Below are 26,949 nucleotides of genomic sequence, written 5' to 3'. Positions count from 1 at the left end.
ACAAGAAACATCAATTGCATATCAGCTGGAATAAAGACCTCTGAATGTTTGCTGAATGCGTATCACGTGTCAGTGGCTATTTTTATCCAACAAATCCCACTGAAAACATTTGCCTCTTAACTTCTAAATCTGCATTTTGCAGCAAGCACAAAGCAGGACATAAGTCAAGATCAAGGAGCTGTTACTCTAATCCAGAAAGTCTCCACTGACTCCAGCTGTGCCTGGTGGTGTTTTGGACTCGAAATGGAGTGGACTCAGGGGCTGACCTCATGCCTTCCCTGTGTGTAGCTTCAGGAGTAAAACTAATTGTCAACATGGACTGCTTTACACAATGCTTTGAGAGGCCAGAAAAGGAATGCAATTCTCTGGTAAGATACACAGGGCAATGAACAATCTTATTGTAAATATTTTTGGATGAATTTCATTGTTAGGATTCGTTGCATATTGAAGGTCAATATGGAATTGTGCTACATGAGGACAATTTCCAGCCTGCAACTGGGGATTAAGAAAAAAATAAAAGCCGACTTTATCCTAAACATGCAGTGAACTACTCTCCAGACAGCTGTGTTGCTCAGGAAGTGAGGGAGGGGAGATAAGCATCCACCCACTCGTGTGTACAACTTCTCTGAGCATGACAAATCCTATTGCCCCAGTTACTTTTTCTCCAGGTTCAAGGCCCAAACAGCCCCTGACTGTATGAGGAAGGTCCCCGCTGACCAGTTTTCCTTCACAGTCATGCAGAGCAGTTTACACCTCAGATCATGCATATTTTTTTCCTGTGTGCTAACAGGATTATACAACACATGGCTTCAGTCACTCCAGCCAGCCTTCCCAAGGTGCTTCTGCACTCTCCGGGGGAAGACAGGCTCTCCTAGAGCTCGCTCCTGAAATTAGCTCACACCCATTGAAAGTGTCTCTCTCTACTGCAGCAGCACTGCTGTGACAGAGGCTTTAGATGAAACACTGCATGGAGATACTCAAACAGACAAACTGCCCCAAGAGTTGGAATGTACTTCACCAAACTGAGCAAACGAGGTTTTCCTACATGCACAGTGAATCTTATGATGCAGAGTAGTAAACATAAGAATTCTGTTAGTACTGAGACATTGTAACAGGGGAAGGTAGAGATCCGAATTTCAATTTCACTAAATAGGAGTCTTACCACAGATTTTAATAGTAGTGAGCACTGGATAAAGCTGAGCCACAACCCCTTTCACTCATCAAGTATAGTGCACTGAACACACATTACTTTGGTATTTTGCCAGCTCTGGATAAGTTAAACTAAGTTGACACACACTAGTATGTGTCCACATAATTAAGAGAAAGGTAAGAAGAAAAACTACCTGTTTCTGTGTTGTTAAATATATCTTAAATATGCTATTAAATATGGTTCAGAATATATTGCAAAGTTGAAATAGAATGTGCTTCCCGTTCAGGACTTAAAAGAAAAAGCTCAGTGTGTCTGTATGCCTGTATATTTGCATTCCAATGCCAAATCCTTACTTGTGGGCATCTAACATCGATTTTTTTTCTCCATTTACACCATCAATACACTAATCTTTACATGGAGGTTTATAGAAAACATTTATTTTACTGGATGAGTGGCTGCAAACCATGTAACCATGTGGGTGATCCCAAGAGAAAACAGGGGAATAGAAAGATCAAGCCTGCTGGTGGGAACAAAACCAATTGTACATTACCAGCAAGAACTCTGAAACATCAAATAATTTCTTGCCTTTTACCAAATTAGGTAATCTATTAATTTAAAGCATCCATTGTAGTCAAACTATGCTCTGTACTAGTGACTTTTAAACCAGGAGGGTACAGAATGCACTCTACTGCAAGCAGGGTGAAGGTGTGGTGGAAGGAGACAACACAACCAAAGGAAACTCTATCCAGCTTTTGCCTTAATTCTCTGTCTCTTCCTCAGTGTTTTCTTCCATTAGAAGTTTCTCTCTTTTCTGGCAACTGTGTCAGTATTGGAAGATTTGCTTTAGAGCAGCTAGGCACGGACACAGAGCAAGGGACAGCTGTGGGATAGTGTGGTGGAAGGGCTGATGTCTACAGAACAAAACCTCTTCTAGCTAGAGGGTGAGATGTAGGGCCTAGAGGTTTATGACTGATGAAAAGTTGGTATGGGACGACACACTCAAGAGACCAGAGCACTGAGGGGTTCAGAACAAGCAGAAAGTAGCTACACATAGGATTATGTGGAAATGACACATGGAAAATCTCCTAGAACATTACATAGAAAATAAAGGCTAGCCCATTCAAAAAGGTCTGGGAAACCACAGCTAGATACTTAAGAATTTTACCTGCATAAACTGAAGGGAAGCTTCAAAGTCCTCCACAGGATACATCTTAATGCGAAAGAATTTCATTCCCATTATCAGACTGATAATGCTTTGAACTACATACGGGCTTTGTTCTTTATGCCGCAACTCTTTCAGCTCTGCCATAAATTTCTTCTTTACAGCGGGAAATCTATGAATTTAGATTGGTTAGTTCCAAAAAAGTTGAAAATTAATATCTGAAATGTATTGTAAGGTATAGAAATTGGGATAAACCTAAAGAAGATAAAACTTAGGTTGTAAAAAAGTACTATTTCACTCAGTATTTCAATAGATTTTTTTTTGTTTAGCTTTCTTTCACTTCTAATAAACTGAGAAAAGGAAGGATACAGCCTGATCTTAGTAGTTTTAGATAACCACATCTTTCAAATTTATTTTATTACAATGCACCTTTTTTACATAAGAGCTAACAATATCATTTAAATAACCCTTTCCAATGTTTTTCAAAAATCCATGACAGAAGATAACTATCTTGCAAATACACGCAATATTTTCAAAAGAAAATGTTTATATTATAACCCTGAAAATATTAATATAGGCAGTTTGTCCCTTCAGGTTGTTTTTTTTTTCCTAACAGCCCTCACAGTAACATTTAAGCATTAACAACTACAATAACTTGGGGTAGAAGGCTCTGTGATCATTTTTAGTCTCCCCCATGAATCTACTGAATGTGTCTTTGGAGACACATTGTCCATAAAAATGATATATAGAAAGAGCATACAACAGGACCTCCTGCCCTTTTTGAGACAAACTGGAAAGAATGTAATTTTCATGGTAGGTGTAGCATGTAACAACCTTTTGTTATCCCCTTTGATAGACAACCCAAGTGAACTGAAAGAAACAGGTTAGCAGGAATATGTCCTTCAGTGATAAAAACATCTTAGCAAGGCCCTTCAGAACTTTGACAGTCAGTGTGAAGCTTTGGATTGAGATGGAACTTCTCCTTTTGCATTTGACCCAGCCATTTAGAGGCCCAGGTAAGACCTTAGCTGAATTTATGTGATTTCCAGCATCTCAAACTGCTTTAGCCACATCAAGCCAAACTAACTGGTTTTGTAGAGCTGAGACTCACCCTCAGCAACACCAAAGTGTCAGGAGACAGACAGCATTGCATCAGGGCAGTAAAATTCATCCTCTGCTCAGTTCATGATTTAAGGGTACGATGAGATGCTGTACTGGGTACATGAGACCTGAGTTTGACTGTTTTCACACTCAGAATTTAAGATCTGACCCACAAAGTGTTTTATGTCATCTGTTCTAAGAAGGACGAAGGGTTCAGAGGCAGATGCATTAAGTTCTGAGCTGAAATAGCTGCAGAGAGCCTTAATATTGCTGCTATGGAGGACAGTAGCCATTTATAGGTTTGCCCAGCTAAAGAAAAAATAGCATCTACAAAAAAAACCTAATCAAAATAGCTCTCTTCAGCCCTTTGGGCTTTCTACAGACGTCATTGCTGAGATAGGAAAAATAACGCTGCTGTAGTTGAGTTGAATTTATTCAGTATCACTGGACTAGATGCAGAAAGCCTGTGATTCCCTAGAGGCCTATGTTCTACAACATCTGGATAAACAGAAGGCCAATGAACTGGAATGACTTATTCCTACAGAATACTTAAAGAAAGTGAGAAAATCAGAATATTCACATACTAAGCAAGTAGACTTTGTTGTATTTATGGGGGAAATAATATACTGAATTTTGCTTACTTTGCTTGAGCTAGAACACCTATTACTTCTGCATACAAATCTGCAACAATGTGCATATTTCCAGTGTTAGGACCAAGGTACCTAGCAAGAGACAAGAAAGAATTCTCAGCTGAGAAAACATACTGTTTAAACCACAACTATTAAAAAAATTACAAAGTATCTTTTTCATAGAATTTTTGCACGAAAAAGAGCCTTACCCTTCTTTGTACTTAAAGTGCTTGAAAGCCAAGTTAATAACATCATTTACCAAACTGTCTATTACAGGATGAAGTGGAATCTGAAAACACAAAATAAAATATAACAAGTAGACATATAATTCACTAGTGCTATTATTACTCATGGATATCATCCATTCAGAATTATATCAGTTAAAATAGCATGTAACTAACAAAACAGCTAAAATGAGCTAGCCATTTAATGTTTAATTAGTTTTGAAGATAAATACTTTAGCTCCAAAGACTTGGTAAAGTAATGTCCATGTGAGCATAGAATGCTGTGTATCATACAGAAAGACAGAAGATGAAGAAGGTGCAAGAAAGACAGCAATGAAGAAGCATGCAGGATGTACTTCATGTTTTTATTATAATCTTAAAGATGCAAACAGAAAGAAGAATCCCAAAATTCACTTGCATTAGCAATTTGCATCATTTATTAGTTAATGGATAATTTAAGAACTCCTACCTGTTTCAAAACTTCTATTAATACTAAAGAAAAAATAAAATCAATAGCCAGATCTCTTCTCTCCATTAAGTAGTCCCTCTGCTGTTCATCACTGCAAAATCAAATCAAGAAACACAGTATTTTGGAGAAGTGTCATAATTCATATGATATGCCTTCTTCAATTACACAAATACAGATCACAGGGAATTGTGTACTACCTTTTAAACTGCAGTCCAACATTCCAGAAAGTAATGTATTGTTATGCTCTTAAAATCTGAGATAAACAGATCAAATCTAACTTGTTACTGTGACATTCTTTCAAATTATTAAATATCACTCACCCATATCGTCCCTCTTTTTTTTTCCCAGTTAAAGATCCACAACAATTAAAAAAAAACCACAACAAAACCAAACCAAGGAAACTTGTGGATTCTGTAGTCTAACAAATGGATTTAATTTCAAATTACTTGCTGACGACACCATTTAGACCATTCTTAGTTACACTTTGGAGGCAAATGTAACTTTGTGCTATCAAATTCATATTTAGACTTGTCATAAATTTTGAAAAATGCTTTAAAAGCACCAATGGAGAATTCCCAACCAAACTATATTAACCTCTTAAAAATTGTTTCAGTGTTAATTTTTTTAACTTTGGCAACACTTGTCAAACTTTTCAAAACACATTTCTTGTACAGAACAACACAGAGGAATAAAAGTCTGAGGTGAATAACTTCCAATAAAAATACCAAAATTTACCTATTTGAATCAACTGATTAAAGTTTCAAAGTGTGCTGAAAAGATAACATAAAATATACAGTATTTTTTGTAAAATTAAACATTAAAGAAACAGTTCTGCAGTCCATTTGAAGCATTTCACATGATTTCAGTGAGATTTTTGTGTAAATTCCACACAATTTTATAAAGATTGAGAGTTTTAGTGATTTCAAATGTACTTATGTGTTTGTAATAAAATAGGTATTTAAGAGTACAACTTGATCAGTGATAATGCAAGTTATTTGCATTTTGGTTTCCTTTGGTTTTACAGTAACTGGAGAAAGGACTTTTTATACATTCTTTCTGTAACACTCCCAATCGACAGAGTGGTCTTGTTTCACTACTAAACTGACTTTATATTAAATTTTGGGTGGAGTTCCCAAAGACAGCTATTTATGAGCAGGTAGTCGTGGAACAAGTTGAGAGAAAGAAGCAATTCAAGGCAAGGATTCATCTCATCCAAAAGCAGACATCTAATTAATGAACTGTGCCCTCATTCTGCCTACTGCTACTGACATAAAGAGTCTAACTCAGGTTCATTTCTTCTTTGATATCTAAACCTAGCCCCTAACCCTTTGTTCCAACAACTACTGCCTTTTGCAGTTACTGAGTTAAAATGTAATCCCACTGTCAAGAATTGCCTGTGCATTTCTGAATACCAAGTCTGACGGTGTTGATTCTCCTGCTGTTTCATTGAAGTGTGTAAATGCAGTAAAATGTAAAACTCAAAGTTTGAAGAATATACCTGAATCATACTGCCAGACCTCAATATAACCAAGATCAGTCTGCTGCCTTATCACTGAGGAACTAGTGATATCATTATTTTCATGTGCTTGTTACTTTTAAGAGGTATGTTGCTAAAACTCTCCGATTGATTCTCAAGTTTCCGGATTGAAATTAGGTATATGTGATTTTTTTATGTGTAAGCAGAACACTATATAGGAAACACTCTTCCAAGTGGCACAGAATGATTACCTGATCACTTGAGTAAACATACAAACTGATATTTAAATGACATGAAAGCATCCAAAACATCAGTAAGACAATTACAACAGCACTGTTGTGTTTGAACTACGAGGAGCACTGCATGAAAGACTCAACTATTCCAACCATCAAGAAGCCAAGAGAAGAGTTCCAGGAAGAAGCAGAAAAAAGACAACTTTCAAGCAACTGCTGCCCCACAAAAGCTGATGGGTGAAATGTACCACAGTTTACCTTAGGATTTATCAATTACGCATACTCAGAATCATACCTTTTGGATTTAGTGCTTGTTCTTGGCCTGTACTCATGGGATTCATCTTCTATGCCATTCTGCCTTTTGTACCAATCAAACAAAGTGCGCAGGATAGAGGGTAGACAATATTCTGAAAGTGAGCTCATTGAGCTTATAACCTATTGGGAAAATACAACGAATCAACAAATTAAATGCTGTCCAAGTTTTCTCTCCTCCTTCAAAAAAGTACTAACTCAACCATTCTTTCTTGTTTTCATCCATTTTTTGAAAACAATGGTACAAGCAGTGACTTAATATTCTGCATTTCCTGTCTTGAAAAGATGTGTGGACATGGCATGTAGGAACATGGTTTAGAATTTAGACTTGGCAGTGTTGTGTTTGTGGTTGAACTTGATGATCTTAAAGGTCTTTTCCCACCTAAATGAAGCCATGATTCTATAAAACATAAACAGAAATGCAACAATGGAGTGTATGTTGTTAAAGTCTTTATATTGATGATATTAAAATGCATTAAAATCATGTATAACCTCTTTCACATACCAGCAAATCATCTACTTTTTCAAGCAGGTTATTTTCATTTTTACACAACGTTGATTTGAGTTCAAACAGATTGTAAGGAAAGAAAAAGTAATGAATCAGAGGCACTGTCTTCAGGGATTATATCTGACTGCTGGCTGCCCCCCTGAAACTCAGAACATATTAAGAAACACCACAAGTTCTTAAATGATTTTAGTCAACTGACCTTGCTAAGCTCTTATTCTTAGGCTCACACACCTGAGAACTTAGAAAAAACCCCTGAAACTTCTCTTTAATATATATAGGAAAATGTTTAGAGTTTCTTGTGTCTTTGTGGGCACAAATAAACAAGGAATTTAGAATTATTCCTTAGAGGTCGCTCATTAAACAGCTCTAGTGGCATACTGGATAAGATTACTGCTCACTCAGTATTAACTATGGCACCAATTACAGAAATGTTACTGAGCTTGTTGGACTGAACTCTCACTTAAACATCTTATTACAGGAAACAAAAGCTACAAAACATGAAAAAGATCAAAAAGCAGGGTGAAAAACCCCCCATTGTTATACAAGAGGATAATACATGTATTGCAACTGAATGTTCAAGCTACAGCATTTCTGGACATTTTAAGAAAATGAAAAACAACTATTTAAAATAGGGAAGAAATTAGTGATCTGGAGATTTTTGACCACCTCAAGGTCATGCAGGGCTCGATCCTGGAAGTACTGAGCATCAGGAGGGAAGAGCTGAAGTGTGTAGTACATGCCAAGTACACTGATCATGTAGTAAACTGTCAGGTTTATCCACCTGCTTAAACTTAAACCAGCACGTTTCAATGCTTGTGGAAAAACAATGGAGTTTAATGTCTCATGTAACACCAAACTTGTGTGAATGCTGTGATTAAGACAAGAGAAAAATAGGCAATCCAAGCATTCCCAAATATTACTACAGCCTTAACTGAGAATTTTGTGGATGACACTTAGTCTAGATGAGTAACTCTGAATCTCTTTTGTAGTTTTTCAGCCTCAGGATTTTTCACAGTGATGTTGTGGACTAAAGTTAATGAGACACTTTGAGGATGAAGTATTGTTATTCAGGTCCTATGGCCTAAAATTAAACATGCTGTATTAGAAAGATATAATAACTGCCCCTGATAAATTAAAAGTTTTCATAAAATTAGTGTTTTGGAAAACTTTCAATCTAGTCTTTGCAACAGATTTTTTTACCTGAAATACGAAACAAGTTGCTGGGGAGGATATCATGAAACAACTGCTTGCAGCAGTGACAGGAGGCCTTTCATAAAGAATTGCTATAGGACTTCAGACTCAATTATACCAAATCCATCTAGTGTTTATCCAGATAAATACTCAGAAAAAATCCATCACTTGGTGTCAGGGCAAACTATACACTACCAACTCACTTCTCTACTGTTTTCCAAAATTTTTTATGAAGTTAGCACAACACTGCTTGTTAATGATGAAATATGATGAAAATGGGTTTCCTAGGGAAGACCAGAAAAGAATCACAAAATCATAGAATCACAAAATGGTTTGGATTGGAAGAGGCCTTAAAGGTCATCTAATTTCAAACTCCCTAACATTGGCAGGGACATCTTCCACTAGATCAGGCTGATCAAAACCTCAGCCAACCTGGCTTTGAACACATCCAGGGATGGGGCATCCACAGCTTCTTTGGGCAACTTGCTCCAGATTCACAGTAAAAAATATGTTCCTTCGAGTTAGTAAAAATTTACCCTGTTTTAGTTTAGAACTCTTAGCCTTTGTTCTGTGTCCACAGGCCCTACTCAAATGTCTGTCCACAAATAGACTTAAATATCTTTTCAGAAATCACAGTATCTAATTATAAATGAAAAGTTGTTTCCATCAGGTCTTCCTGCATGTTCACTGACATACTTATCACAGCTGTTTTCTAAATCCCACCTATACAATTTTACCAGAAAAAGTCAAAGTGCTTCCTGTTAAATCTTCTCATGCCATACTTTCTCTGCTGAATTTACAGTGTCTGTCTTCATTTGGGAAAAAAGGTCAATATAGCTTTTTTTTTTTCCCTTGTACTTTTTTTAATCTTTCTGTCATTGCACTTTTAAGACAGGAAGGAAGGGTGGACTGGGAAAAGACCTGGCTCTCAGGGAACAGGAAGGGAGGGAAGTCTAGCCAGCATGCCGGTTACTCAACCCTTTCATTTACTGGAAGTAAGTCCAGGAGTCAGATGAATTCTAGCTCTGTGCTGCTCCTGAAAGAGAGTGCACAGATGTACAAATATGTCCTTGTTGGACAAATGATCATATTCTTCCATCATAAATGAACTACCTAGTGTATAGTTTAAGGATAAGAAAGCTGCACAAGTAGGGAGCTGTTTAAAACCTGTGTTCACAGAGCATTAAATATACTTTATGTAAATGCTTGATATTTATTTTGGATTAAAATGCAAGAGTAAATTTAATGAAATTCTGCTCAGACAGTTCACTACAATTTATATACTTTCATAAAAGTCTCAAAATTCAAATATAAGAAATGTTTCCACTAACAGCAAATTGATATGATTACCTTTTTTATTTCATTAATGAATTTATGTGTGCTTTAACACCAAATATATTCAAAACTGCACCCAGTTTCCAACAGTATCATTATTTTTTTGGCCCAGCACTCTTTTTCTATACCACATATGTCAATATGTATGTTGAATGGGCATTTTATTGCCATTTTAATAAAGCAGAATTGCAGTACTTCATTTTTGCAGTCTTGGTTTATTTCTTGTGACTCTATTTTTTGCACAATGTCTGCATATTTTATCTTCAAATTGTTGTTGTGCAGATTCTAAATAATGGACAAGCACAAGTAAGGTTTTACACTTTCCATCAATGCCGCTGAATGCATTTGTGGTTGTGGAGATCTCCTTTCATACACATCTTTGTTCTGTGCATTTTTTGGACCGTGCTGTGAAGTTAAATCTCCCTGGAAATGGTTAAAACTGATAACTATTCAAGCTGAACTCACTAGTTTTCATTAATGTCATTGGCTTTGTGAGACAAAAAAAAAAAGAAAGCAGCACTTTTTAGCACCATAATTTTGCGGATGGGTAATTTCAGCTAGCATGCTTATACACTACCAATGTTTATAGCTATTTTACTGCCAGCATGACAGTTTACATGAAAATCCATTTATTTCTAGTGGACAACAAGTTCAGTTCTGAAGGTGTTATCTTTAATTTTGCCTTCAGATGTATTTCTTTATACACTGCTTGAACCCAAACCTCTGACCAGGAGCCAAAGGTTATTTTATGACCTCATGACCACCCTTTCTTATACTTTCTCTACCCTTTGCCTTTTTCTGGTGATGAAGGACAATGTGTAAAACTCAGGGAGAGGGACAACACAAAACCAGCCAACTGCAGTGCTACTGCAATGACAATGATATCAGTATTAACTAACTACCTCTAAAAAATACAGGATAAGGATCATTATCAGCATGTCATTAATCACGTTAAGGCTCTTATGGAAAAGGACACTTTATCATTAGTATGCTGCTTAGTGTCTTATTTATTTATTTCTTGTATTTCCCACTTTTTAAAAATTATCGTTACTATTCATTTTAGTTTCCTTTACCTTGGTTGATTTCTTTTGTTGTTTTCATCTCCTAAAAGTATATGAAACATTAAATTTCTTTTGCTTTCCAATCTGTAGTCCCCAACCTAGTGCACATCTAAGAAGAGAGCAGTAAAACTGTAACAAGAATAAGCTTTTGTGCAGTTTATGCTGAAACTTCTGCAAACAGGCACCTCGGATAGATAGCTTCATACCAAAACTAAGACTTCCTGTTAAATTTTCATTTCCATGGCCAAAAAATTACATTAATTTTGTGTTTTTATATGGAAAGTAACCTGTAGCACAGTCCAAGATTACACAGTACCCTTCTTCTGCCTCCAGTGTTGTCAGTTCATGGAACATTTATACACCGTGGTAAGAACAAACGATACATTAGTAGAGGCTGAGAAAAGAGTAATAAAAATGTCTCCTTAGGTGAGGATAACCCTCTTGGAGAATTATGGGTTTTTGCTAGCTTTTGATCTTTTCATGTACTGCAACTTTATGGTTTCCTGTAATAGGAAGTTTAAGTCATAGTTCACTAGTACAATGTTTAATAACATTTCTGTAACTGGGGACGTAGAGCATGCTAATACTGGAGCTGTAATGCTCTTTGCCAATAGGCAACTAGAGTTGTCTAATCAAGGACTGTCAAAACATGATTTCAAATATACCATGAACATATTTAAAACCATATGAAAAAACCTACATAATTTCCTGCCTATATTTTCTTTATACACATGCCCACCTAGAAAGGAAAACACAGTCAGTGTAAGGAATGCAGTTTGCTGGGCCAGAGGTGACACATTCAGCAAGTCAGGATCAGTATCATCACTTCATACATTGCTCAAGATCCTATTATTTGTTCGAGGAGGGTGATGCAACAGGCAGCCAGACATGCTGTCTGCCTAACAGCAGACACTGACTACTCCTGTGTGGACAGAAACAGCCCTGGCCCAGTCAGGTTTCCAGATGCTGGATCCATCACCACCATCACGACCAATGCTCCTGAAATGGTGTTTAAGAATGGGCAGGGAAAAATGCTGGTTCTCAGGGAGCCAGAGATAGAACTATTTAGGGGTAGTGAGCAATGCTTTCATAGCCACCTCAAATGGTTTGGGGGTTTCAGTATTAAACTTGATGCTGATTACTTTGGGTAGCCAAAATGCCCATTCTGCTCACTGTTAAGTTACTTTTTGGGGCTGTTTTTTTCCACATCTGAAGCTGACTTGCAAAAAGTAAACTATAATCAGGTCATGCCTTATTTTTAATTTGCCATTAGAAGATTGAACTCAGACATTTTAAAGCAACTAGTGACCTACTCACTTCAGCATTATTTATCCATTTCACTCAAATTGAATAGAGATAATTTTGATTATGTCAAAAGAAAGAAAATTAGGTTCCTTTGACAGTCTGTCACTTATATGCCCTAAAAATAAAAGTAAAAATTATTAGACACTCCTTGAAGAAGTTTGTTCATAGGGATTGTCTCTCTTTCCCCCCTTCATTTCTGTAGTAAAAATATCAAGAATGTCATAGCTGGCCTTTTTTGTTTTTGCTAGATGACTTTATGGGTTTCAGAAATTAACACCAAAGCTTTCTGCACCCTTACTGGAAAAGGGAAGTAAGGGATTATCAACCTGGTCTTCCTTCATCCCATAGACTCTTTAAATACTTAACTTCAAAAATAAAACTTGAGTGGTTTCACTTAAAAGCACATGCCTTCTTACTTGGGTTTTGGTACCTGTCATATCATGATCTTCAGAGCTTCCCAGGCAGACCACACCTTCATTTTATTATCCCTACTTTCATGACAACTTTATACTTCTGACATGTTATCATTTGAAAAACAGCTTTATAATGCAATGTACTCACATAATCTAGTGAGTGAAACATGCCAGGTAAAGAAAGACTTTTTGCTCTGCTTTCCTGTCTCTACTCAAGCTCAGTTCTATCAAATCTGTATTGTGTACTACAAAATTCTGAATGCAAACTATTTGAATACAATTTAAATCATTCTATGATTGTACGGATTTAGCCAAACTAAAATAATTTTGTTATGTATGAACTATGTTCTTGAAAATGGGCTCGTAAGCCAGGTTCAGGTCCCATCTGCTGATCACAGGTCTACATCCATCCCAGGAGCACCAGAAAATCTCAAAATGATAATGCTATTTAAGTAGAAAACAATGTGAAAACTGAAAAGGGAATCTTTGCCAGCAATCTGGCCAGAGGCTGACAAATTCTGAAATTTTCAGCTTAAATAGCTTATTTTAAAAATTTCAAGCAACTGAAAACAAGGTTTTCTGACAAGACATCCAAGCCAATCTCATCACTGTACTTTTCTATCAACTCTGCACATAGGTAGGACTTCGGATATGTGAACAGAAAGATATATGAATGTCATATATAACAAAAATTTACCTCGGTGTTTGGTCTGCATCTGTTTTTTTTTTCTCCCACCTGCATTTACAGTAAATTGCTACAGCAGTAAACACACAGTTTCACTCTAGGAAGCTTTTGCTGTTGTCATTAAATGATCTTGACTTAGTTACTCAATTTGCTGTCTAATTACCAATAACAAGGAGAAATATCTAATTCTTCCTTTTAAAGGGAGCTAAAATTTGCTAAACCATAAATATTTTATCAAATCACGGCCACCCATTATGAGTTTGTTTAATGCACTGCAGGAGCAGTTATCACAAGGTTTGCATCTGGGTGGCTTAATTTGTTTTACTTTCCCATTTGAGTGCAACATTCTTCCCACAGGAAGGAAAAGAATATGTATATAAAATTAAGGTCAGAATATCACAAAGAATTTCATGAGGCAGGCAGGGAGTACTCAGAAAGACCCTCCTTCAGCCTATGGTGGCTGGTTTCCCTGCGGGGTCTCCACGGTCGGCGAGGCGGATGGTGAGCCCCCAAGTATGAAGCAGAAGTCTCACCTCTGTTCACCTCCTGCTCTGAGCAGCCCTGCAAGCAGGCTCTCTCTCCCCAAAAAGCAGCTACAGAACAATCTAGAGTCACTTTGTCAAGCTAAAATTACAAGGTGAACCATAGCAAATGCCAGCAGAGTCTCACAAGGCATCTTTATTTCTGGCAAAATGTCTCTGAAAACTCAATAAATGTTCAGCTGAGGTTCTGACGTTGCACTTACAGCAATCTCCTCTCCCAAAATCAATCAATATGGCACCTGCATCTCATGGCATTGGCCATGACTTCCTTTTGAATTGTTGCTGTTGCTACTGCTTCTGCTCTGTCTTTGTCCTGTTTCTGGCCCTGCTGGCAGCACAGTGGTGAGGGCAGATGTGGAGTCAGTAGCAACAGTGACAGCAATGGCATACCTAGAGTTTATCATTCTTCTTCACAGGGAGTGAGATTTTCCAGTTTTGGCATCCTTTATGTAACTTAAACTCTTCAGAACCTATCTTCCTTTATTTCAAAATAGGTTATTCTCAGTGTTGCTGACAAAAAGAAAGACTGCTGACAAAAATAAATTGCTTTATATAATCAATTAGAAGTGTGTATATTGCTGTTGGTTTTATTTTTATACTTGTCCTATTTCCCTTACATAATAAATTAATCTAATGCCAGATATAAATTTCATTTTATTAATTAAAATGCTATTGTTCTACTAAATGAAATCAGACCAATTAGATAAACTCTACTTAATTTTTAATATTCTTTCCCTGACCACCATTTTCCTAATAATTATCTAACTTGTTATATACAGGCATTTATCCTGACAATTGAACTTACACTTAATTTTAAACACAACAGGTTGGCTCAGCCTATCTGAAGTGCAACACACACCTAAGTTATGCTGTGTCACAGCTACAGAGGCAAACTAGACTGATGAGACTGATGGCAACAACCATGACTCTAAGGCCCTCATATTAACTATAAAAGAAATCTCATATAAGAAAGATCGGGGGCCAAACACCTGTTTCAAAACCCACGTAATTAGAAAAGATACAAATTTTGCTTCAAGATCCCCATCAGGGGAAACAGAACAAGAAACAATACATGTGCCTAATACACTATAAAAAGTATCAAGTTCTATGGCAGAAAAATATTGACATTGGAAGCACAAGAAAAATTCTTCCAATTTATATCAAAGAATGGTTAGGCAACCACTTATCATTCTACCAAAGCACACCAAGAAATATTGCTTTTGCAGCATGCAACAACCATATAAGGACATTAAAATGCCTTCCAATGCACTCTTTTGGCCTGAAGAATGGAAATAATATAATTTCAAGAGTCTTACTTGATCAAACTGGGGATCTTCTCCTCGTTGCAGAGATTTGGTCAGTGGCTTCTCCTGAAAGAAAATTTTTAAATATATATTACTTAAGATCAATACTATCATATTCTACAATTATTGTTCTGTTAGATTTTTTAGTTACAATAATATACCTCCTGATGTGAACCTGGAGATAGCAGAGTAATTGTTGTACATGCAAAGGAGGCCTCTGCATATGTATCAGCCAACACTGACAGAGTGTCTTGAGTGATTTTGGTGTCTTTTCACAAAAGAGGATTGCCCATTCATTACATCTGAGTTTGTGCTCACACCAATAATAAGTTCTTTCAGCATCCTAAAAAGCACCTAGTGTTTCCCCTAACACATAACCAAGAGGCTCTGTTTAGGAGAAAAGGAGACTCAGGGGTGACCTTATCACTTTCTACAACTTACTGAAAGGTGGCTGTGGTCAGGTGGGGCTTGGTCTCTTTCTCCAGGCAACAACTGACAGAATGAGAGGACAGTCGTAAGGTGCGCCAAGGGAAACATAGGTTGAATTATAGGGAAAAGTTTTTTACTGAAAGAGTGATAAAGTACTGGAATGGTCTGCCTGGGGAGGTGGTGGATTCACCATCTCTGGATGTGTTTAAAAAAAGACTGGATGTGGCACTCGGTGTCATGGCTTAGTTGAGGCATTAGGGCTGGATTGGACTCAGTGATCTTGAAGGTCTCTTCCAACCTCGTGATTCTGTGATTCTGTGATTTATCTTCTTGTTATAAAACTACCAGGCAATACAAACATGTCCATAGATATAATGCATCATGCAGGGCATACTGAAAGAAAGGTGATCTGAGAAGAATCGAAGACCATAGAGTCCATTTTTAAGGAAGAGAACTGTGGGGAAAATTATTACTAAAAAAATCAAAAAAGGTATTTTCGGAATGGAAGCAAATTTTCAGGTCATATTCTCAGAGTAAGTGGTAAAGCCAAGGGGAGCTGCCCAGCTCAGAGAAAGTATGTGTGAACATCCATTCACCTGCATGGCTTCTTTGTCAAGCAGGCAGAACTACTGAGACATGGAGAAGTACACAGCCCAATATTCTATATGCATGTAACAGTATATAAAACATGAATCTCCTACACCACAATGAAAATAAACAACATGTGAGGGCAGATGACAGTCTGAAAAACAGGTCACTTGTCATCATCACAATTCTGCTGTGAATTACACTACTGTTTCTGGAGTCTGCAATGTGCCAGTGCCTTATTCTTCTATAAATCATGACTCTTTCTTCTCCTACAGCTGCAAGACTGGGGCTCTCCCACCAGCTCAGAATGAGATTTTGTATTCAGCTTTCAACAAACTGTTACACTCATCAACATCTGTTAATCTAACAGGCAAAATACCATCCTTGCCAGAGGATATTAGATATAAAACAAAGAAATCTGTAAAGCTGATGAGATAAGGAAATGGAGACTTGAGTTGGACCAAAGATTTCTATTATTTCATGTATTTTTCAGAAGCAAATGTTGCCCCGTATAATCTGCTGACTGATTTTGAAATTAATTATGCTGATCCACTTGTAATGCCAGCTGGCAAGGAGGCCAACTGTGGGGTGACTGCAGTATCCCCTGACTACCTACCAAATATAAAAATCAACAAAATGTTTTCTACTGAGTCACTGATTTACCCAGAAGAGCCATCAATATTTTTCATTGTTTTCTCCAATATCTAAAGCGATAAAACTCTAAAAACCCCTCCAGGTTACATTACGGGCACAACAGCAACTTTATGACAGATTATTGGTGATGAACATCTGCAGTAAAAAACCTTCTAACCCTGAGAAAAACACAGGACACTACCCCACCCACAGTCCTCCTCCTCCTCAATCAGTAAGTCTGTGCTACCCTGCCTAGTTGTGTCTCACAGGAGGACAATACTTCTTTTCTTTATTGCCACTCACTGAAAAGAACAGGAGATAAACTTACAAAAGTGGTGTTCAACTTATTTAAAAGGAAAAGGATTCATAGGTCCTGGACAAATCAGCAGACTAAGAATTACTGCAGTCTAGAAAAAAAAAGCAACACCACTTTCTTTTTTTTTTTTTTCTTTTTAGTTATGAAATTTCTGTTTCTGTTACAGAAGACTTGTGATACCACAGAAAAACTTCTTAAGGTCTGTTTCAACAAAAAGCGCTTCAGCACGCAGAAGCTTTGTGTTTCCATGACCAACACTGCAATCAATACTTGGCTTTCAGAGAGTAGAGTTTCAGGCAGAAATGATGTGTGAGGTTCCTCATCAAATGCTGTCTCTAAGGGGGACAGAACTGAACAAGACAAACCATGCTCTGGGAACCCAAGTCAGGAACTGCAATCCTGAAAATGTCCTCCTCACCTGTAACCTATCTGGGGAAGCACATACACCTCCCAGATACTGGGAAGCACATACAACTCTCAGTTTCTGATGATGACATTCTCCAGGAGATGCACCCCTGAGCTAAAGCAGATGCCTCCATTTGACAATGCAATACAAGTCACCACGTGCCCTCCTGCAGGAGCTGCACCAGGGCTTCCCCAGCCATGGTGCACTGACCTAAAGAAACCATTCACAGGCCATAGCAGGGATGTAGAACTGCCAAAAGCCAGGAAGGCTTCTGCTGCCGTAACTTCTCAATGTCTCCAGTTTAGGGCTTCAGTCGAGGCCTTTTCCTTCCCTTCATCCCATCCTGCACCTACTGCTGTTCCCACTGTTGCCTTGCCCTCACACTTTTTCCAGGCAGCAGCTGCTGCTGCAGCTGTCTCTGCCTCTTCGTCACGCCCCTGTTTGGGTTGCTGCTGCTGCTGCTGCTTATTCCTTGACTCTTTCCAAGGACAGTGCTGCCACTGGGGCCGCCTGCAGCCTCTGACACCATGGAGACAAGAGTCTTTGCACAAACCTTTCCAGTTCTGGGAGTGGGGTGCCCACACCAGAGCCACCCACTGTATCCCTGCAGTGAATGGCAACAGCCATATAAGATTGGATGTGGGGTCTGGAGGTTTGAGAGCACTCAACATAGAAGTTATGGCTACTTATTGCTAATGCTGAGTGCTGAATAGCACAGAAAGAACAAACTAAAGAACTGAATAAAGATGAAGGGCCAGATGGAAACGTGGGGTTTTGTTGTCTAAGTACTCCTAAAATATAAAAGCATGAATACATTCATGGTAAGAGTAACAACTCTTAACCATGTCAGGGAGATATCACTGAATAAATTCAAAGGAACTCAATTGTACGCAGGTACTTCAAGTGTCCTTCGAAAACAGCAATTTTTCTTTATGTAATAAATTATTTCTTTTCATCTACTGTAAACAACTTGGCTATTCTATTTGCTTAGTTCCAATATCCTTACAAATCTTACCATTTCATGATATGCAGTACTTTCAACATTGTTGCTATGGCAGATACTATATAAAATACATTTATACTCATGGTAGGTGCCTTTACTCCATACCAGAGGTTCAGGACTTGCAAAGAAAGGTTAAAATGTGTAATAATATGAACTGTCTTTGGGCAATAGATTCCATAGTAGTCTATTTACCCTGGAGATACACTTAATTAGTTTTCAAAAAATCCTAAACCTGTTTTCTAGCCTCATGGTACATTTTTACTTCAATTTATTTTCTTGCTCACCCAAGTCAGGAATGGCAAAGAGGCCCTTTTATATAAGTTGATTTATTTGAGCCTCTGTCAATATACTACATTCTACAGAAATGTCCAAACCTTAGATGAACAGTTCACCTGACTTTGGAGGTAAAGCTTACAACAACAAAATATGAATAAAGTTTTTTATTAATATGGAAGGGCACATAGCTTACTGAACTATCAAAAAATTTCTAAAGAATGGATTCTCAATAATAGCATTTCCATTTTTAATCACTAAACTAAACATCCTTATTTTTTGTTTGAAGTGCTGCCTTCAATTGCGTACGCTGTATTTGTTCACCCTGGAAACTCCCATGATATAAACACGTTAGAGATAAGCAGTAAAGGCAATTTAATATTTGAAACTATTGTTTTTCAATAAAACTAGCTAAATGTTTTGTGTTGCCAGTGCCTACAAAACAAAATGGTCAACTAAAACTTAACTTCCTTCCTCTCCCTCATTCCTCTTGGGAAAACATAAATAGAATATAATAAAACAGAATATGTTAACTATGCAATGGAAAATGCATATTTTATCATATTTTCATACATCAACTAAATATAATATTTATAAATTACCTAAAAAACAACATATCATTCAAACCCTCTATTCACACAGGCACACTGAAACACTTCTCCAAAGACTGTCAATGACTTTTAATGGTTAATATACTAAGGCTTTTTCAGGGCTGCTACACAAATATAATTGGGTAAATTTACACAGGAATAGCCACCTGTCACAGAACTGTGTGTTCAGGGAAACATAAAGACAAAAAGGATGTCGTAGTGCCTATAAAGCTTCACTATGTCACTGTGTTATAATGATATATAATGCCCCTTAAAGCTATTTCTAATCTCAGCAACCATTAGGCCTGTTTTTCCTACTGAACTGTGACAGGCTACTGTATTACTAATTGAGATAAAACTCCACTTTTGCTTATGTTTTTGTTTTCCTAAAACCATGGTGAAAGGATGTTTTTACACAAATTTTAACTTCTGCAGTGTACTCTAAAAGCAGCCAGACATACTGTACTGAGTGCTCTGCTGGGGTGGAAGACTCATCAAAGAGAAAGAAGAATGGACCCTGTCATGTAAAATAGAGTAGACATAGAACACATTCAACTACTACAGCTACAATATATGTAAAATGCATGTAAACACCATCTTAAGAGCCCAAAAATCCCCAAGCATAATTCTTTCTTCCTATGATCAATCACCCCATCAGCCCTCTCTCCCCAAATGAACATCTCTGTCTTATATACTTCTCAGCAAGAAAGAGAATTGGTGTTTGTAGGAATAGGTCTGCTCCCAATCATGGCAATTATTTCTTTTCGGCCTTGATTATTTTGGATGTTCAAACCCAGGAAAACACATCACTGCCAATCCTGCGCTCGTGTGATGGGTAACCCATGTCCTCCACTCCATCTGTGTGCTCCTGCCTCCTCCCTCTCAGAGCAGATCTGTGCTGATCCTGCATTGAGCAGGTTCATAAAGCTGAACTTGCTTCTGTTTGGCCCTTTCAGGATTGGATACAGAACAGTCTGTAGTCACACACAAAAACCTCTTGTATGGGAAATAGCTCTGAACTTCTCAGGAAGTGATTTTTGTCAGTCATGTACCTTTTTACTATTTGGGAATTCCCACCACCACCCCAAGGAGTCTAATGAATTTATACCTAAGCAATTAAGAGAGCCAAGCCTTTTGACTGAAAAGAATAATCTGTTTACTCTGATAGTCTCCCAACTGTCTCCCACCTGCAAGTTCTATGAAACAGGCAAATTAGTGTCCTGTTTTCATTAACCATTCTTTGCAAGTCAGCAGGTCCTCATGCATAAACACATAAACTGCCTGTTCAGTGGATGACAACAGAATCTTTGACTTCTCTTAGCACCAATTAGCTGCTAAACACTTCTTTTAAGAAACTGTCAGTGACCATGGTACACAGAGAGTAAAATAAAGGAGATTTCCCTCATTAACCTTTGAAATTCTAAGCACACAGCAACTGGAAAATCTAAAGGCAAACATAATAAGAAAGATATGATAATACAGCTTCAAGGAAACACCACAACTTTGCATAACACAAAATTACAGATACACAAATGTTAACAAAACTGTGATGGACTTCATTTAACTGTTGAAAATTGAGTAAAAAAGCAATGCTAATTGTGCATGGTACTTCATATGGTGGAAATAAGCATATTTCAAGTGGCCATGAAATATATGTAAAAATATGCTACATCTCCAAAAGAAAAATTATTTAACAAGCTCAAGTCAAAAACCTACTTGTCATTACAGTTAATGCACAAAAATAATGAAAGGTGCATGTTTAAAAGACAAGCTCAGTATTACTGAGTCTATTCTTTCTTCATCTAACTGCTTTGGGTTTTTTTTGTAACAGCTCTTCTGTTTTGTTCACGTGGAAAAGGATGTCCCCATACTGCTGAACATAAAAATACAGGAAAACATCAGTTCAGCTTCCAGTACTGGTTTTCACTCCCTGGCTTTGGCTCTTTGGCATCCTTGTCATGCACTGCTCAGATTTGATGACAGACTATGTCACCACATCAGGTATTGCAGGCTCATTTTTGTCTGATTATCACATTCTCTGCAAAAGGCATCTTTTACAAAGGCTGTCTCTACCAAGAAAACTGTAACGTGGACACATAAATTTTGGTGATAGGAATGTTTAGTCTGAAGTAATTGGTCAGAAAAATATGGCCATACAGGCAAAAAAAAAAAAAAAAAATCAAATTGATTTTCAGAAGTAATACTCTACAGAAGTAAATTTCAAGCATCCTGAAGAGAGAAGCAAACCCACTGAACTAGAGATTGCTATTGGATGCATAGTACAAAAATCAGCACTGCTACTTCCCCAAGATAACATAGAATGCAAAGAAAACCCAAAAAAAATCTCCCAACAAACAAAACCAAGTCTCTTTCATTAGCCTTTAGTGGGCAACTCAGGAACTCTACAGTTCTTACCTGAACAGTACAAAAATTCCCAGATATTTCCTCAACTCAATGTTGACAATAAATAGTTGCAAACTTTAAACAAAAGTTAAATGCTGTTACAGATATACAAGTAACAGCAAAAAACCCGCAGAAAACGAAATGAAATTAAATCAAACCAAGCCAAAACAAACAAACAAACCAACACAACACAAAACAAAAGAACCCATGAAAGCTACAACCCAAACAACAACAAAAAGCCCAACAAATCCAAACAACAAACCTACTACTCTCAGCATTTCTATTTTCCATAACAAAGTAAGATGCTTTACTGTAGGCAGGAAGTAAAATGTTTCTTTTACTACCACATTTTAAGCCCCAAAAAGCTGAAAAATACTAGTGGACCAGTTCTGAAAGAAATATTTCAAATACATGTTTTTGTGAAACCTATAAGTTGAAAAGAGTACTAAGGAAACTCTACTGAGATTTGAGGTACATTCTAGCATAAGTGAGAAAGGAAATTTTCTTGGCTGTTTGTTTTCAGAGCTTTTTTAAGTAGGAATGCTTTTTCGAAATTGTAACTTAATGAACACATCAAAATCCTCTGTCTTTTAGGATCCACCTGGTTAGTATTATAGCACTGCCCCTTGGTTTTCCCCGATTTTATTTGTTCCAATACTACAGTGTACAGAAAAAGAGGTAGATATTACAACCTGTAAGTATGAGAAATTTAAAAAGACAATCTGGAGACAAAGTGTGGGCAGTCAATGTCGACACCATAATTCCAGCCTTGTGTTAGTAGATTGTGTAAGTCTAACCTAAAAAATTCCAATATAAGAAGATGAAATTTTGTTGATTGGAACCTAATTTGCTAGGGCAGGGAATTTATAAGGCCTCAGTCAAGAGTGGTATTATAGGATGCAGCATGAGAGTGTAAGATATTTCATTTATGAGCCTGTTGGACTGAAATAAGCATGATAGTCTAAAAGAATATTTGATACAGTGGTTTCCACGTAACAATAAGAACAATAGATGATGGAGATCAAAACTTCCAAGTCTATGTTAAGACTTTTGCATTAAACTGCTATTCAAGGTACTTTTACAACTGTGTATTAAGGTTTATTAAGGTTTATTAAGGTTTTTCAGCTATGTGACCTGGCTCAGCAAGGCCCAAAGGGAGAGGGTAGGGCTGTGGGAGTAGGCCCTGTTGTGGCAGGGACTAATGGCCCCAAAACCTGGGAATAGGTGCTGGCCTGTGGGCAGGTGTGGGAGAGACTCAGAGAAGCCATTAAGGCTTGTTAGTGTCCTTAGGGCCCTGACCACTGGTTACCCACTCAGAATAATATGACCTAATTTAATAAACCCTATAGGAAGCCCTTATCAGTTGATTTGAATAAATTTAGGGTTGTAATTGCAGGGCTGCTCCAAGCACAGCTGAGATCTCTGTGAACAGGAACCACATTCTCTCAAGATCCAGACAGACAGGGGTAATAAAGGACAGCAAATGACACTGGCCATGGTCTGCTCTCTGATGTCCACTACTGCTTCAACATCAGTTAGGTACTTATCGTCACCAACTGCACACCTCTTTTCACAGAACAGAAAAAGAGATGAAGAAAGTGCATTTTTAAAGTGAACTTGAGAACTACTGACAGTATTTTTCTTTAAAATTCTGTTACTTGGAGCTTTCTTGGCTATGTGTTTATTTCAAAGGCTGTACCATATGAGAGGTCCCCAGCTGATTTGATCTGAAGCCTTTTCCTCCTGGTTACTGGTACTGTTTGACAGACTTCCAAGGAGGATGCCAGGTGCCCTTGCAGAGCTAATGTAAGCCTTCACTGTTCTTTTGCTACAAGTATGTTGGCCCTGAAAGCCATAGCTTCCACATGTATTGCATGCCCAGCTAGTGAAACAAGACCTTATTTGGTGGATCTCCATTTGGGAAGGTAGTTACATGAAGTATTTCAAGTTTTCTCATATTTGTCATGCCACCAGATATGCAGGGTCAAATATGGTATAATTCAAGCTGTCTGATGCATAAACTGTACCATGCCAGATTCAGGCCCAGAAAAGGGCACATAAATTAAGCAGTACCTCACTGACTTCAAATGTGACTCTAAAAGCATGCAAAGGATGAAGCTGTTGTGAAGCTATGGGGAGACACCTCTTTACTGAATGGCTACTTATCTTGCAACAATTCTACCAAAGTGTACGCTTGATTTTCTTCTGTCCTCATGATGACAGACCAGTGATAAGTGGTAAGATTGGCCTGAAATGACTGTAGTAGGACTTTCATTTTCTGGAGAGTGGTAACAGTCAATATGCTTAAATGACACAAGATTGTGATAATGGGCATGTAGTAGATTCTCTGCCATATTTGCAAGCATTGGCCTACATGTGATGCAGTGTGACAGCCTCAGTGTCCTTGAATCTTGCAATGTTAAATTCTCCTGGTGATTTGAACCATCCTATGTGCCACTGACTATCCTCCAACTGTATCCATGCAGTAATGAGGCCGAGGGACAGCGAGCATCCTGCAGAGTCTTGCCACTGGAATGAGCTCTGCTCATGTTTCAAACAGCATTCTGCCCACACACTCAGCCATGGAAACCCTGGGAGCACTGAGAAAGTGCCCACTGACAGTGTTTGACTCTGAAATGTGTGAGTTTTATGGACCTGTATCTAAGTGCAAATGACAATGCCAATGTCTATGCAAAAATGTGTCTGTTTCCTTCTTGACTTGCTAAAATGGCATCGTTTTCCCCTCAGCGTAATATGGGTGTTGGAATCAGACCACACATGCTCTCTCTGCTCTCCTGCACTCCCTATGATTGCTTCTGAAACCCTACATTTGTCTCTTCCTCTAGATCTCTTTTTCTCAGCTGCATCCTTTGTACTCTTTGCCCTCAACTTCTGTGTTTCAATTCTGCAATATGTCCCTGTGAACCACACAGAAGACACCTAATCCATGATCACTGCTTCAATCACACAAACCTTTCTGGAAGGTCTGGAAGGTCTTTCTGGAAGATAACTGTCCTGAGGTTCAAGATTACCCACCCTAGCTCTGTACTGCTCAGTGCCTGGCTTCTGCTACAGGTCTCAGCCCAAGATACATACTGAGATAACTGGAGGAAGACAATTATATCTGAGGTGGTAAGTGGAAGGGGAAGTGAAGGATCTTTATGCCATTGGACTTGTCTTTGCTATATTTGCTCTCCATCTTTACGACAAAAGGCCAATCTTTCCCCAGATTTTCTGCCTTCACATCCTTCGAGTTCCTGAGTAGAGCTTGCTCGTTTCATGGAAGAGACCTCCCAGTCTTAGCTGCCTTTCCTTCTGCTGTAGAAAAGAACACACTGATCTGGCCCAGCTTGGGCTTCATTATCACCAGTACACTGGACTGTATTTGGAAAGCCAGTGAACTCCCAAGGAAATCTGGTCAGTGAAGGAGGGAAGAGTGATGACTGAACCATTATTCTGCTTAATTGATTTCTTGAAAGAGAGAAGTTAGCTGCTGGAAAGTCTGAGGAAAAAGAAACAGAACCGAGGAGACAGTCCACAAAGAAATTAAACTCAGAATCATAAAATCATGGAATGGTTTGGGTTGGAAGAACCTTAAAGAACATCAAACCCCAACCCTCCAGGCATGGGCAGGGACACCTTCCACTAGATCAGATTGCTCTATTCTGGTCTTGAGTACTTCCAGGGATTGGGCACTTACAGCTTCTCTGGGCAATGAGAAATACTTAGATATGTCTAGAAGATGAACAAAATACTGAGACCAACTACTAGTCTAAAAAGTTGACCCAGGATGCAGTCATTGACTTGCAGGAAAAGAACTCTGCTGAGCTGACACTTTCTGGGAGGACTAGGAGACAGACTCTCTCCTGAGGTGAATGACTGTACTTGGTCCTCAAGACTGTCCTATGACTGACTGACATAGATTTGTACATTCAATTAACACATCCACTGTAACAGATTTGTGGGGCTCCATACAATGAAAGGATACATGTTCAGGTTACATATTGAGTAGCTAAAGTAATATATTGTGCAGATGCTTTCTTATGAGGAGGTACGAGAACAATCCTCAGCACAGTATAATAAAATGAGGCAGAATTTCATAAAGAAGCATCTTAAGTATTTCAGAGACAATTACTGAAAGAACAATAAAGAATAATTATTCTTAATGATCTACACATAATTTGTTGCAACAAGGTCTAAAAAAGCTACTATGATAGTATTTATTTCTATAATTTAAATGCTAAATAAATAATACAGTAGAAATAAAGAATTATGAGACACTACCTAGAGTTATGGCAATATGAATGACAAAGTCCTCAGAGCTGGGATTGACTGCCACATGATTTACAAAATTTTGCCTACCACAAACACTTGTGGAATAAAAGAATGAGATTAATGATCAGTGGCATAATCCTTCAGTGACACAGAGATAGGGACAGATGACAATGGGAAGCTGGCATGCTTGTAGCATTTATAGAGGAATGGTCCTAGGGAGATAGGTTTTGTATGAGAAAAGAGAACAGAACTTTCAATATATGTTTGCATAAAGGTATTCAAATAAAGATGTGTAATTGTCAATTTGTCTGAGCATACACACTCTGAGGGAACAGCTAGAACAGGGAAGGCATCTTGCCTTTCCTCTTTTCCAGGAAATGACTTGTTCCTTACAGTAACTACTAGCTATTCACTGTGAACAAACAGGGGTCCAAAGTCCCTGTACATGCCAAACTATTAATGAGGACTTCAAATGTAAAACGTGTAATGGTAATGTGCCTCATTACAGGTGACAACCAAGGAACTTGTGTGACACAGATGGAGCTTTAGTCCATGAAAACCAGAAAATTCTACATCACAGCTGTGGGATAAAACTGCTTGGTATCATAGCCTACATAAATCTTACTAGTTATCACAGCCCAGTCCTCAGAAAACAAAAAACCTACTTCCTTTTCTCCCAAGTCTGTTCTTAGCTTATTCTTCTCTTGCCTAGAGAAAGTGAAGCCTAGACTGAAGCTAATCAGAAACCAGTCCCATTATACATATTGGTTGATCACTGTCTGCAATTTGCAGTATTTTTTCCTTTTTTTTTCCAAGTCTTCTGAACCATCTGCTAGGTTGTTATCACCAGTCCTGTCTTGAAATAGAACTCTGTTTTAATGTCCTCAAGCTTCTAATGAAATCGAAGTCATAAAGACACTAGTATCAACCAA

At 37.9% G+C, this 26,949-nt stretch overlaps 1 protein-coding gene across 6 annotated transcripts in view; it reads right to left on the bottom strand.

The window, feature by feature from the left end:
- The window catches only part of FRY (FRY microtubule binding protein), a 228,467-nt gene that overhangs the window by 102,888 nt on the left and 98,630 nt on the right, over positions 1 to 26,949 (bottom strand). For all 6 annotated transcript variants that reach the window (XM_063394764.1, XM_063394762.1, XM_063394765.1 and 3 more), the window contains 6 exons: positions 15,114 to 15,167; positions 6,741 to 6,880; positions 4,736 to 4,826; positions 4,252 to 4,331; positions 4,055 to 4,135; positions 2,316 to 2,484 (listed from right to left, as the gene is read on the bottom strand). In XM_063394764.1, coding sequence (XP_063250834.1) covers positions 2,316 to 2,484; positions 4,055 to 4,135; positions 4,252 to 4,331; positions 4,736 to 4,826; positions 6,741 to 6,880; positions 15,114 to 15,167 — 615 coding nt within the window. The remainder of the gene's footprint in view (positions 1 to 2,315; positions 2,485 to 4,054; positions 4,136 to 4,251; positions 4,332 to 4,735; positions 4,827 to 6,740; positions 6,881 to 15,113; positions 15,168 to 26,949) is intronic.

Source organism: Prinia subflava, chromosome 3, assembly GCF_021018805.1.
Source record: "Prinia subflava isolate CZ2003 ecotype Zambia chromosome 3, Cam_Psub_1.2, whole genome shotgun sequence".
Taxonomy (NCBI): domain Eukaryota; kingdom Metazoa; phylum Chordata; class Aves; order Passeriformes; family Cisticolidae; genus Prinia; species Prinia subflava.
This window is presented reverse-complemented; position numbering and strand designations above follow the sequence as displayed.